The sequence below is a fragment of the Scyliorhinus torazame genome, chromosome 14, assembly GCF_047496885.1.
Source record: "Scyliorhinus torazame isolate Kashiwa2021f chromosome 14, sScyTor2.1, whole genome shotgun sequence".
Taxonomy (NCBI): Eukaryota; Metazoa; Chordata; class Chondrichthyes; order Carcharhiniformes; family Scyliorhinidae; genus Scyliorhinus; species Scyliorhinus torazame.
Window position 1 is genome coordinate 168,876,828 of NC_092720.1, and position 13,539 is coordinate 168,890,366.

The following is a 13,539-nucleotide window of genomic DNA, read 5'->3' on the forward strand; positions in this document are numbered from 1 at the left end:
AAGATGTCATGCTGGAACCATAGAATCTCACCACACAGAAGGAGGTTATTATGCCTTTGCCAGCTCTTTAAAAGAGATGTCCAATTAATAACCATTTCCCTGCTCCTTCCCCATCGCCCTGCATATCTTTCCTTTTAAAGTACAGATCTAATTTATTTTGAAAGTTGACACTAAATCTGCTTCCACTGCCCTTTTATATAGTGCATTCCAGGTGCACAGCAGGTATGCCTCCAATTATTCAAGGTATTGGAAAGAAGTTTGGAAGGATTTCTATCCTGTGTGAATGTGTCTATGTATTTCTAGAGAGGAGGAGTAGGTGAAGCAGTTCTGGCAGAAGTCACATTGGAAACGCCTATCACCTGTGTGGGTGTGCTGGTGTTTTAGAAGCTCTGGCAATTGGGTGAAACCTTTGTTGCAAAATTCGCATTTGAATGGTTTATCACCTGTGGGGATGCACTGGTGCCTCAGGAAATAGGAGGAGCTCAGGAAAGCTTTGTCGCAAATCTCACACCTGAATGGTCTCTCCCCTGTGTGGATACGCTGATGTACCACAAGATAGGATGAGCTACAGAAATCTTTGTCACAAGTGTCACACCTGAACGGTCGGTCATCTGTGTGGCTGCGCTGGTGTATTCTGAGGTATGATGAACTGCAGAAGTCTTTGTTACAGACCTCACACCTGAATGGTCTCTCATCCTTGTGGTTACGCTGATGCTTTCGGAGGTATGATAAATTGCAGAAACCTCTGTTGCAAACCTCACAACTGAATGGTCTCTCACCGGTGTGGATACGTTGGTGTACAACAAGGTAAGCGGAGCTGCAGAAGTCTTTGTTGCAAACCTCACACCTGAACAATTTCCCACTTTTACAAATGCATTTATGTTCCAGGAGGCGTGTTAATGTTACAAAAGCTTTGCTGCAGGCATCACATTTGAAGGCTTTCTTCTCTGTGTGGGTACGCCGGTGTTCTACTAGATACAACTGCTTCATGAAAGCTTTGTCGCAAATTTTGCATTTGAATGGTTTCTCACCTGTGTGGATACGCCAATGTTGTAGGAGGGTCGATGCTTGGGCAAAGGCCTTTTCACATACTTTGCATTTGAATAGCCTTTCACCTGTGTGAACGTGCCGGTGTTTCACGAGACTTGATGAATGACTGAAACCCTTATCACACACCTCACATTTGAATGGCCTCTCACCTGTGTGCATACGTAGATGGTTCACAAGCTCTGATGACAGTGCAAAAGTCCAACTGCACATGTCACACTTGTATGGTTTCTTGCCCATTAGGTTGCCCTCGTTACAGTACACACAGGAGTAAGGCTTTTCCAAAACCTCACACCTGAAGTAGCTTTGCAGAAGTCTTTATTGTAAAGCCATACCTTCAATGACTAGGATCCAACTGTAGAGTGTTTACTTTCTGCAATCCCAGTATTGTTTAAGACAGTGCAATCGTTCTGTAAAATAAAAATAAAAAGTCATGTATCTCCTCTGCTTCTTTCTGTTCTCTATTGAACACCTGACTTTTCCCAGAAGGCTGTCACAGATTAGAGCCAAGTCTCATGCAACCTCACCCAACACCCATAAATTTGCTCTTTCTAATAAGTGCCACTGATTCATGGTCAACTCCTCTCTCCCTGGATCAGAAGCTCTGAGGTTCATGACAGTGAATGACCATAGTATTAAGTCCATAGTTCATTGTTAAAGTGAATGAGGTATCGGGATGCATAGTTAAGGAAATTAAATATAATACTAGAAATAAAATTATTTTCACAGTGGTTAGCACAGTTGCTTCATAGTGCCAGGGATCCAGGTTCGATTCTGATCTTGGGCGACTGCCTGTGTGGAGTCTTCACTTTCTCTCCATGTCTGTGTGGGTTTCCCCAGGGTGCTCCGATTTCCTCCCACAGTCCAAAGATGTATTGGTTAGGTGGATTGGACAGGCCAAATTGCCCCTTAGTGTCCAAAGGTTAGGTGGGGTTATGGGGATAGGGTGCTCTTTCAGAGTGTCGGTGCAGGGGTGATGGGTCAAATGGCCTCCTTCTGCACTGTAGGGATTCTATGAAATAGTGTTTGGCTGTATTTAGAATATTGTGTCAATGCCACGTTTTTAGTCACCTTATAGATCATCTGGTTTTCTAGGAAATTTAAATATAAAAGTAGATATGCAGTCCCTATTCTTGTGCAAGATCTTCCTCTGACTGTATTTGAAATATGACAATCCAAGATGTGGCACAAAAAAGGTCATCTACAGATCAGGATATTTCAGATGGCGGAGTTTTCCTTTCCACCACCCGAAGAGTCAGCAGGGAATACATTCCCGCTAACTCGGCCTGTCCTGCACTCGAATGGGCATCAATTGATTGCAGGCGGTACTTCTGTCCCTCGCTTGGAAAGGAGACCCACCTTAGAGAGAACTGCTGGCCTTCTCCAGTCCCTGCACTGAGTGGAAATGTATGAAGATGACAGAGCATAAGTCTCCGGACTGGATAGAAATATTTTGGGGTCCCGGGGCGGGGAGGGTTGTGAAGACCAAGAGATGGTGGAGGGATGGAAATGTAATGATTGGGGAAGAGGTGTCCGGTGGTGCGTGGTGAAAGGGAGGTCCAGCTGCCACTGGAACTTCAGGGGAGGTGGGAACGTGCCTGAAGTTAGAAAGGGGTTTCTGATGGATGTGCAACCCCCACCTTCACTCTTGAGGCCTAAGCCCGATTATTTTCAGGCTTCCATCACATTTGGGAAATTTTCCTGCTAGAAATTGAGACTGTGTGGAAAACAGTATGTAAGTGTCCAATTGGCCTCAATTGGGGCAAGAGGAGTCTGCTCATCCAAGACCTTGCCTGCCCTAATGTAAAATCGCTGTAAGTTCAGGGCAAAGAGGAGCCCAGAGGGAAGCCCAATCCTTATATTTTACTCTGCCCATCAACCCTCTGGTGGGTAAGTGTGAAATTCAGGTCTGTGTAGTATTCATTGAAGTGGAAAACTGGGCAGTTTTTATAATGGGTGTCTCCATCAAAAGATGTTTTACACAGGGTCAGCAAGTTCAAAGATGGAACCTCAGAAATTTCTAGCAACCAATCATTTACTGTTTAATTACAGCCTCAAAGAATCTTAATTTTTTCCTTCTACCCAATCTCGAAGTTTATTAATTTCGGGTACCCATTCCTTTGATATACCATAGTGTTCTTCCCTAGTAGATCCTTAAAAAGTAAAAATAATCTAGTGTTGCATATTCTAGAACACCCACACCCAGCTCCACATGGAGAAAAAGAACCATCAAGTTAGTGAGGCTTCCCTGCTCATATCATCTAGTAGTCCATGGAGTGAAGGTGCCATCATTGTTGCTGGTATTGATCAGTATAACCAGGTAAGGGCCACTGGCTTCCTTGCCCATATAACTTAGTCCACTGAGTGAGAGCCATGGTTTTCCTGGCTACATCATCAAGTCTCACTGAGCAGAATTTTCTGTTCTAAAGACTTAAGTGGGTGACGGGCGGATAATCAATGCATTTCCTGCTGGCCGAGTTGATAGGGGAGGACAGCGATCGTTCCTTGGTGAAGGCGATATCAGTCTTCCTCCAGCAACCCAGTACAGATGAGTGCTCATTTAGTTTACCACATCCTGTCATTTACAATGATCGACATACAATTTGAATTCTGTCTGCTCATGAGCTACATTCCATCTTTTCTCTCTTATAAGCACGAGCAGTCTGAGACAGAGAACCAGCCAGACCATCAGCCCCCGCCCACCTGCACTCTCCACCAGTGTAGAGACACACAGCTCGGTGGGTCTGAGATTCAGATTAAGCTTCACCAAAATACCTCAACAGTAGTTGGAGGCAGTGACAGCCCAGTTTTCTTGCACTGGACAGACTGCTGGAGAACAGGCACCCCCCCATGTCAGAGTTAGATGAGCCTCCGGAGACTGCCTTTGTCCACATCCTGGAGAAGGAAAGGCAGGTGCGGAATATCAGGTAGAGTTGCAAGAGGCTGTCAACAGGTTAGAATGAAGGATGAAGGAGTCCGCCCATCTTCTGTCTGATGTGGCTGCGACATTAGAGCACCTCATGGAATGGATACCAGTCACCTTGATGACATTGCTTCAGCAGATTCTGCCGGATTTGCACTCAGATCTGTAATCAATCACTCTCGGTGGGATCCATTAGTGTCTGAGCAAAAGAGAAGAAATGGAGCCTCTCAGCTTTCCTCCAGGTGCCCTTTTCAAGGAGTCAGGCAGCGATCCTTGGACATCCAAAGGGGAGGAGCATTAGCTGGACAACCCAGGGCCATCAATTCAGGAGACCCCAAGAGTGTCCAGCCGCTATACATCTACTCTGCGTGTAACCCCATCAGCTCCAGAGGCAGAAGACAGGAGACCCAACAAAGTAACTTCAGCAAACAGGGCACAGCAGTCAGCAGACTGCCTTATCACTGCTGAGGATGTTGGTGTTGCATCAATGAGCGTAGGGTTAGGAAAATTAAGGAACAAGAGGGCATGATTTAATGGGAATAAAATGAGCCCTGTTCTGGGCCTACAGGGCCGAGAAGGACCCTGCTATCAAATGGGACTATTTTTTGGAGCCTCTCCCTGCTGAGGGCACACGTACCTTACTTTTAAATGCCATCTTGATCTCTCAACTGCACCCCCCCCCCCCCCCCCCCCCCAAAACTTACTAAATAGGGGGTCCTCGAGCACCCATCATCCCACCTTATAAGGGCAGGGCTACCCAGGTCAGATTCCCAGTACAGGAAGCCTGGCACCGGAGTGCCTTTGTAGTGCCACCTGGGAGCCCAGTACCAAGGTGCCAGGCTGGTAATGGTAAGGTTTCCAGGCGGCATCAGGGGTGCCAGGGTACCACCCTGCCACCCAGGGGCCTCCGATCACTTGGGAGACCCCACCAGTGCTAAACGCTAAGGTCTCCCAAGCCTTCGCTCCCGGGCCTTGGGATTCTCTGGCGCTGTGAGCTATCTGCTCACTTAAATATGTAAATCCGGATCCCACCCTGTGAGGGCAGGATACAGATTGCGACATCTTACGAGATCTCGTTAGATCTCGCAAGGTGTTCCGAGTGGGTAAATCTTCCGAGAGGCCTCTTGTAAGATTTAACGGCCTTGTTGCATCACCGAGTTGGGCATGACGAGGCAGTTTGATCACACCCACAGAGTGCAATGGTGGCATGGGTGTTCATTTACTTTATATATACGTCATGAACCTTTGAAAATATATTTTAATTTCATGATAATGGATTCAGCAGGTTAATGCCTCTTGCATATGAATCTACTTGTCCTCTTATTGTGGAGGTAGCCCAGGCTCCCATGCTGTGATTGCCTTCCTTTGTGTCTCTCAGGTTGATATAATGTTTAGCAGACACCGGTTCGTCACTCCATATATGTCATGTAAGGGAGATGTCATGTAAGGGAGATGTATCAAGCCATATACTGAAAGTGACTGCACATTGAGATTTGACCCTTTAAGAATTGTAAGATACCACAGAATTATGTGTACTCATGTGTCTTGGAGGGTTAAAGTGACGAATGTGATATAAAATAGTTACTTTAAAGATATTAGTTACTGTAATGTAGATATAGGCCGGTCTAATTTTGTTAGTTCACAGACAAAGGATTTCAGAACGCATGCCAAGGAAGGGGGAGGGGTGTTCAGTGGAGGAGGAGAAAAGGATGGTGGGTAATAGAAGGCCAGGGGAAGGGATGAGAAGTGAGCCAATTACAATGTATGGCCAGGTCAAGAGGGGTATAGGATGACCTATGGGAATAGTGTATGTGAAACTTGATGCTATTTGAATGTGTTGGTAGAGATTTCTTTGTTCTACAGAATCACTCGATTCGGGAGACTCAGGAGGCAGCTTGCGTTCTGTGTTTGTGTGAAACGAGTCAGACTTGCAACTCAAATAAAAATAATTAATGCTATGCCTGCAAATCCATCTCGTGTTTTATTGAGGCCAGACTGACTGGTAAAGAATTAAGATTTCTAATTGGTGCCTATATGGTCTCCACAACAAGTGCAAATATCGGTGTCACTCAGGGGTAACAACTGCACAATGTGCAGTTGACACAGTGTGCCCATTGCTTTTTACCTTGCACACCCGCATATGCCGTTTTGGATGCTGACCTTTGCAAGACTGAGGGCATTGTGATCGTTAAAGCTTACAAAACCAAGACTGAATGGCGACCTTGCTTGCGGTGTCACTGCTTATAATGGCCTTTAAGAATGCAGTTAAGAGACAGGTAAAATGTGTGTGTGTCTGCTTGTCTGGACCTTACTTTTGCCTGGACCTTACTCCTGTTGGAACCTTGTGACGATCAGTGTAGGAGTAACTTTTTAAAATTCATTTTTGGGATGTAGGCGTCACTGCATTTATTGCCCATCCCTAGTTGCCCTTCAGAAGGTAGTGGTAACTTGCCTTCTTGAACCACTGCAGTTACTGAGGTGTAGGTACAACCACAGTGCTGTTAGGGAGGGAGTTCCAGGATTTTGACCCAGCGACAGCGAAGGAATAGCGATATATCTCAAAGTTGGGGTAGTGAGCGACTTGGAGGAGAACCTACAGGTGGTGGGGTTCCTAGGTATCTGCAACTCTTGTTCTTCTAAATGGTAGTGGTCGTGGGTTTGGAAAGTGCTGTCTAAGGAGCCTTGGCGAGTTCCTGCAGTACATCTTATAGAGGGTACACATGGCTGCCACTGTTCTTCGGTGGTGGAGGGATTGAATGTGCTGTGGAAGAGGTAGCAATCAAGCAGGCTGCTTTGTCCTGGTGGTGTTGAGGTTCTTCTTTTAAAAAATATTTTTACTGAAGCATAGGCAACATTTTTATAACAATAACAAAACAATAATAACAAACATCAACATGGTAAACTAGACATTTCCCACCCAACCCTTTCTGTATATCCCTTAACCATATTGCACCTACCCGCCCCCCCTGCAGAATGCTGCTTCTGTTGACAATTTAATTTTCCCCGTGAAAGCCGACAAACGGCTGCCACCTCCGGGAGAACCCCAGCATTGACCCCCTCAATGCCAAAATGCATCACCTCACATTTATCTAAATTAAACTCCATCTGCCATTCGTCGGCCCACTGGCCTAATTGATCAAGATCCCGTTGCAATCCTAGATAACCTTCTTCACTATCCACTGTGCCACCAATCTTGGTGTCATCTGCAAACTTACTAACCATGCCTCCTAAATTCTCATCCAAATCATTAATATAAATCACAAATAACAGTGGACCCAGCACCGATCCCTGAGGCACACCACTGGTCACAGGCCTCCAGTTTGAAAAACAACCTCATCAGCAGTGGGCACAACACCTCTGAGAACTTCTTATAGAATTCTACCGGGTAGCCGTCTGGCCCCGGAGCCTTGCCCGACTACATGCCCTCCAGTCATTTAACAATTTCCTCTGCTTCAATCAGGGCCCCCAGCCCCCTGACCAGGTCCTCCTCCACCCTCGGAAACCTCAACTGATCCAGGAACTGCCTCATCCCTTCTACACCAGGTGGGGGTTCCGACTCATATAGTTTGCTATAAAATTCTTTAAAAACGTTGTTCACCCCCCCCTGGGTCCAAGACCATGTTACCCTCCCTATTCCTTACTCCCCCAATCTCCCTGGCCACTTCTCTCTTCCTAAGCTGCTGCGCCATCACCTTGCTCACCTTTTCCCCATATCCGTAGACCGCCCCCTTTGCCCTCCTCAACTGCTCCACCGCCCTCCCCGTGGTCAACAACTCAAACTCTGCGTGTAGTTTCTGACTCTCCCTCAAGAGCCCCGTGTCCGGGACCTCTGCATATCTCCTATCCACTCGAAGTATCTCCTCCACTAATCTCTCCCTATCTGCTCGTTCCTGTTCTCTGTGGGACCAAAATGAAATTAGTTCCCCTCTTACAACTGCTTTCAAAGCCTCCTAAACCACCGCTGCTGATACCTCACCCGTCTAGTTTGTACCTAGATAATTCTGAATGGACTTATTCACCCGCCCGCAGACCACTTCGTCCGCTAACAATCCCACATCCAGTCTCCACAGCGTTCGCTGCCCTCCTCACTCAACCGCAAATCCACCCAATGCGGGGCATGATCAGAGACTGCAATCGCCGAATATTCCGTCCCCGCCACCTTCGGAATTCGCGCCCTGCTTAGGACAACAAAAATCAATGCGAGAGTAAACTTTATGGACAGGAGAAAAAAACAAAACTCCCTTGCCCTCGGCCGTTCAAATCTCCACGGATCTACCCCCCCCCATCTGCTCCATGAAACCCCTCAACTCCTTCGCCGCGGCAGGCCTCCTTCCAGTTTTCGACCAGTCGAGATTGGGATTAATGACAGTGTTAATTTCCTCCCCCCCCATTATCAAGCTATGAGACTCTAGGTCCGGGATCTTGCCACACACCCGCCTCATAAATCCCACATCGTCCCAGTTCGGAGCGTATACATTTACAAGCACCACCCGTACACCCTCCAGCTTCCCACTCACCATAATATATCTACCCCCCCTTATCTGCCACATTTCTTCCAGCCCCAAACGCCATCCGCTTGCTGATCAATATCGCTACCCCCCTGGTCTTTGAGTCCAGCCCAGAGTGAAACACGTGATCAACCCACCCCTTTCTCAATCTCGTCTGATCAATAATCTTTAGATGTGTCTCCTGAAGCATTGCTACGTCTGCCTTCAGCCCCTTTAAATGCGCGAAAACGCGAGCCCTTTTGACCGGCCCGTTCAAACCCCTCACATTCCACGTAATCAGCCTGGACGGGTTGCCCCCCCACCCCCCCAACTAGCCATAATCTTTTTTTGGCCAGCACAGACCCCGCGCTCCCCCACAAGCAGCAACCGCCTTCGACCTCCCTTTTGTTCCCCGATAATAGTTCCCCCCCCGTCAGTGAAGCAGCCTCCCCCTTCCCCCCCCCCCTCACTCCCCCCACAATAGCCCCCGAAACCTAATCCCCCAGGTCAAGCACCATCTTAGCACATGTGCACCCCCCACCTCGCTTCCGAGAGTCAGCTGACCCATGCTGACCCCGACAGCCCCCGCCCTTGGTGCCAAACAGTCTGGCTCCCTATTGTTCGAACCCCTCTTCTTGACATGCATAAACCATTTAACAACATCGCAGTCCCCAGTCAGTAAACAACCTCAAGTAAAATAAATTAACATAAACCAATGAAGAAACAATCGCCTGAAACCAGACCCAACCTCCCACAGAATAGCACCAACTTCAGGGCTCCCTCCCCCCTCCGCAGCAAATCCCTGCAAAACAAAGCCCCCTCAAATCACCACCCCAGCCCAATATTTAACCCAGAACCCCATACAGTCTTATTTGAACCGATACAAGAATAACAAAAATTACAAACTGCCGCCACATAACTCCTTCAAGACTTAAGTGTCCTTTAAGACGCTTCCAACTTCTTTTCCTTGTTAAAAGACCATACATCGTCCGGTGCCTCAAAAGTGCCGGTCTTCGTGCGTAACCCACAACCGCGTTGGATACAGCATCCTGAATTTCACCCCCTTGTAGAGGATCGCCTACGCCCGGTTAAACTCAGCATGTCTCTTGGCCAGTTCTGCTCTCAGGTCCTGATCTGCTGCTCCACTCCTTCTTGGTCCACCGCAAGACAAGGTCTTTGTCATAAAAACGGTGGAAACGCACTACCATGGCCCTCGGCGGGTCTTGCGCCTTAGGCTTCCTTCCGAGGGCTCGATGCGCTCTGGCCACTTCCAAGAGCCGAGAAAATGCCCCGGGCCCCATCAGCGTCTCCAGCATGCTCGCCACATATGCTCCCACATTCGACCCTTCAATTCCTTTGGGGAGGCCAACGATCCTTAGGTTCTGCCTCCTGGACCTCTTCTCCAGGTCCTCCAACTTTTCCTGCATTCTCTTGTGGCACTCATCCAACACCTCCACCTTATGTTCCAGCACGGTTAGATAGTCCGCCTGGCTGGACAACTTCAGCTCAATTTCTTGCATCGCTTTCCCTTGGGCCGCCTGAAACCATGATCGATCGCAGCCTTGATCGGGTCCAGCGTTTCCTTTTTCAGCTCAGCGAAACAGTCCTTAAAGAACTTCATCTGCTGCTCCTTAGACCACTGAGCCACCGCTCCCTTGTCCACTTCACCGATCTATCCCATAAAGTCCGAGAAAAGTCGGGGAAAAAAGGTCCGAAAGTCCGTTTCAGGCGGGAGCTATCGAATGTGCGACCTACTCCTCCATGGTCGCCACCGGAAGCCACTGTTGTTGAGGTTCTTGAGTGTTGTTGGAGCTGCACCCATTCAGGCAAGTATTTCACTACACTCCTGACTGGTACCTTGTAGATGGTGGACATGCTTTGGGGAGTCAGGAGGTGAGTTACGCGCCGTAGGATTCCTCGCCTTTGACCCGCTCAAAAGGTAGTTTTTACATATTGTGCTACTGTAATAATAATAATAATAATAACAGCAGCTTATTGTCACAAGTAGGCTTCAATGAAGTTACTGTGAAAAGCCCCTAGTCGCCACGTTCCGGCGCCTGTTCGGGGAGACCGGTACGAGAATTGAACCCATGCTGCTGGCCTTGTTCTGCATTACAAGCCAGCTATTTAACCCACTGTGCTAAACCAGCCCCTCATGTGGAAGCTGACCATCCTCATCCTCCGATTCTTGTCCCTCCAAGTCCTCCTCGTCTGAGATCTCTGCCTTGGTGGCACGGTAGCATAGTGGTTAGCACCGTTGCTTCACAGCGCCAGGGACACGGGTTCGATTCCCGGCTTGGGCTACTGTCTGTGCGGAGTCTGCACGGTCTCCCCGTGTCTGAGTGGGTTTCCTCTGGGTGTTCCAGTTTCCTCCCACAAGTCCCGAAAGACGTGCTGTTAGGTGAATTGGACATTCTGAATTCTCCCTCAGTCCAAACAGGTGCTGGAGTGTGGCGACTAGGGGATTTTCACAGTAACTTTGTTGCAGTGTTAATGCAAGTTTATTTTAATAACAATCTTTATTGTCAGAAGTAGGTTTACATTAACATTATCCAACCTCTCCTCATAACTAATGCCCCCCATACAGGGCATCATCCTGGTAAACCTCTTCTGTACCCTCTCTAAAGCCTCCACATCCTTCTTCTGGTAGTGTGGCAACCAGAATTGAACACTGTATTCCAAGGGTGGCATAACTGAGGTTCTATAAAGCTGCAACATGACTTGCCAATTTTTACAATCAATGCCCCGGCCGATGAAGGCAAACATGCCGTATGCCTTCTTGACTACCTCCTCCACCTGCGTTGCCACTTTCAGTGACCTGTGGACCTGTACACCCAGATCTCCCTGCCTATCAATACCATTTTGGGTTCTGCCATTTACATATTTCTTACCTGTATTCGACCTTTCAAAATTCATGACCTCACAGTTGTTCGGATGAAACCCCACCTGCCATCTCTTCCCCCGAGCCTCCAACCGATCTATATCTGCTGTATCCTGATAGTTCTCACTGCTATCCTCAATTCCACCAATCTTTGTGTCATCCGCAAACTTATTAATCAGACCAGTTACATTTTCCTCCAAATAATTTATATATATTACAAACAGCAGAGGTCCCAGCACTGATAGCTGTGGAACACCACTAGTCACAGCCCTCCATTCAGAAAAGCACCCTTCCACTGCTACCCTCTGTCTTCTGTGACCAAGCCATTTCTGTATCCATCTTGCCACCTCACCTCTGATCACGTGTGACTTCACCTTCTGTGCCAGTCTACCATGAGGGACCTTGTCAAAGGCCTTACTGAAGTCCACGTGGACAACTTCGACTGCCTCACCTTCATCGGGCGGCATGTGTCCCAGTGGATAACACTGGGACTGCGGCGCTGAGGACCCGGGTTCGAATCCCCGCCTGGGTCACTGTCTGTGTGGACTTTGCACATTCTCCCCATGTCGGCGTGGGTTTCACCCCCACAACGAAAAGATGTGCAGGTTAGGTGGATTGGCCACACTAAATTGCCCCATAATTGGAAAACAAATAATTGGGTACTCTAAAACTTAAAAAAATATATATATATAGAACATAACAGCGCAGTACAGGCCCTTCGGCCCTCGATGTTGCGCCGACCTGTGAAACCACTCTAAAGCCCATCTACACTATTCCCTTATTGTCCATATGTCTATCCAATGGCCATTTGAATGTCGTTAGTGTTGGCGAGTCCACTACTGTTGCAGGCAGGGCATTCCACGCTCTTACTACTCTGAGTAAAGAACCTACCTCTGACATCTGTCTTATATCCATCTACCCTCAATTTAAATATATGTCCCCTCGTGCTAGACATCACCAACCAAGGAAAAAGGCTCTCACTGTCCACCCTATCCAATCCTCTGATCATCTTGTATGCCTCAATTAAGTCACCTCTTAACCTTCTCTCTAACGAAAACAGCCTCAAGTCCCTCAGCCTTTCCTCATAAGATCTTCCCTCCATACCAGGCAACATTCTGGTAAATCTCCTCTGCACCCTTTCCAATGCTTCCACATCCTTCCTATAATGCAGCGACCAGAATTGCACGCAATACTCCAAATGCGGCCGCACCAGGGCGTTGTATAGCTGCAACATGAACTCATGGCTCCTAAACGCAATCCCTCTACCAATAAAAGCTAACACACCGTACGCCTTCTTAACAATCTTCTCAACCTGGGTGGCAACTTTCAGGGATCTATGTACATGGACACCGATATCATCTTCGTCACTTTCGCGAAAAAGTCGATCAAATTAGTGAGACACGACCACCCCTTCACGAAACCATGCTGCCTTTCGCTAATATGTCACTTGCTTCCAAATGGGAGTAAATCCTGTCTCAAAGAATCTTTTCATAATTTCCCGACCACTGACGTAATTTTGGCCTTTAATTTCCTGGTTATCCTTGCTACCCTTCTTAAACAAAGGAACAACATCAGATATTCTCAAGTCCTCTGCGACCTCACCTGTAGCCAATGAGGATACAAAGGTTTCTATCAAGGCCCCAAGCAAGTTCTTCCCTTGCCTCCCTCAGTATTCTGTCCAGTATCCTAACAACATGTTGTTGGTTACAACCCAACTTTTCAATAAAATCTTCATGGGCAGAATTTGTGGCATCCCCCAAGGCAGGTTCTGAGACGAGGCATGGAACCTGCCCTCCCAAACCCAGATGCAATTTCACACTTAGACGTCAGAGCATTCACCTATTAAGGCCCTAAGTGGCCACTTAATAACTTTTTCCCACCCAGCCTCAATTTTTAGGCTGACAGGAGTGGGTGCAGGTTGGGGAACTGAAAGAAATCTCGGGTGGGAATGTGATGGTGGTGGGGGAGCGGAGAGGGGGGGGGGGGGGGGGGCGTGGTTGTTAGAATTGGAACGTGCTCCCCTCTGGGACATTGGAGCTTTAGGATCCCCTCCCCACCTGGCCTAACCCCCGATGCACGATCGCCACTCCGCCACCCCAACCCCTCAGGGTGTTTCCTATTCTCCCGTGCCCGGGACCCCCAGGACCTTTTGGTCTTGGGATTTACTTCCAGGCAGTACTGCTTTTGGCCACTACAGTACT

General features: G+C 48.0%; 1 protein-coding gene across 3 annotated transcripts in view; it reads right to left on the reverse strand.

Annotated features, from left to right (window-relative positions):
* The window catches only part of LOC140390203 (uncharacterized), a 63,175-nt gene that overhangs the window by 12,710 nt on the left and 36,926 nt on the right, over positions 1-13,539 (reverse strand). For 2 of the 3 annotated variants that reach the window (XR_011934585.1, XM_072475160.1), the window contains exon 2: positions 1,383-1,457. Coding sequence is in view for 1 of the 3 variants with exons in the window: in XM_072475161.1 (XP_072331262.1) it covers positions 444-1,287 (844 nt within the window). In the remaining 2 variants the exon portion in view is untranslated. Of the gene's footprint in view, positions 1-443; positions 1,458-13,539 lie in introns of all 3 variants that reach the window. The other variant, XM_072475161.1, reaches the window with a different exon arrangement.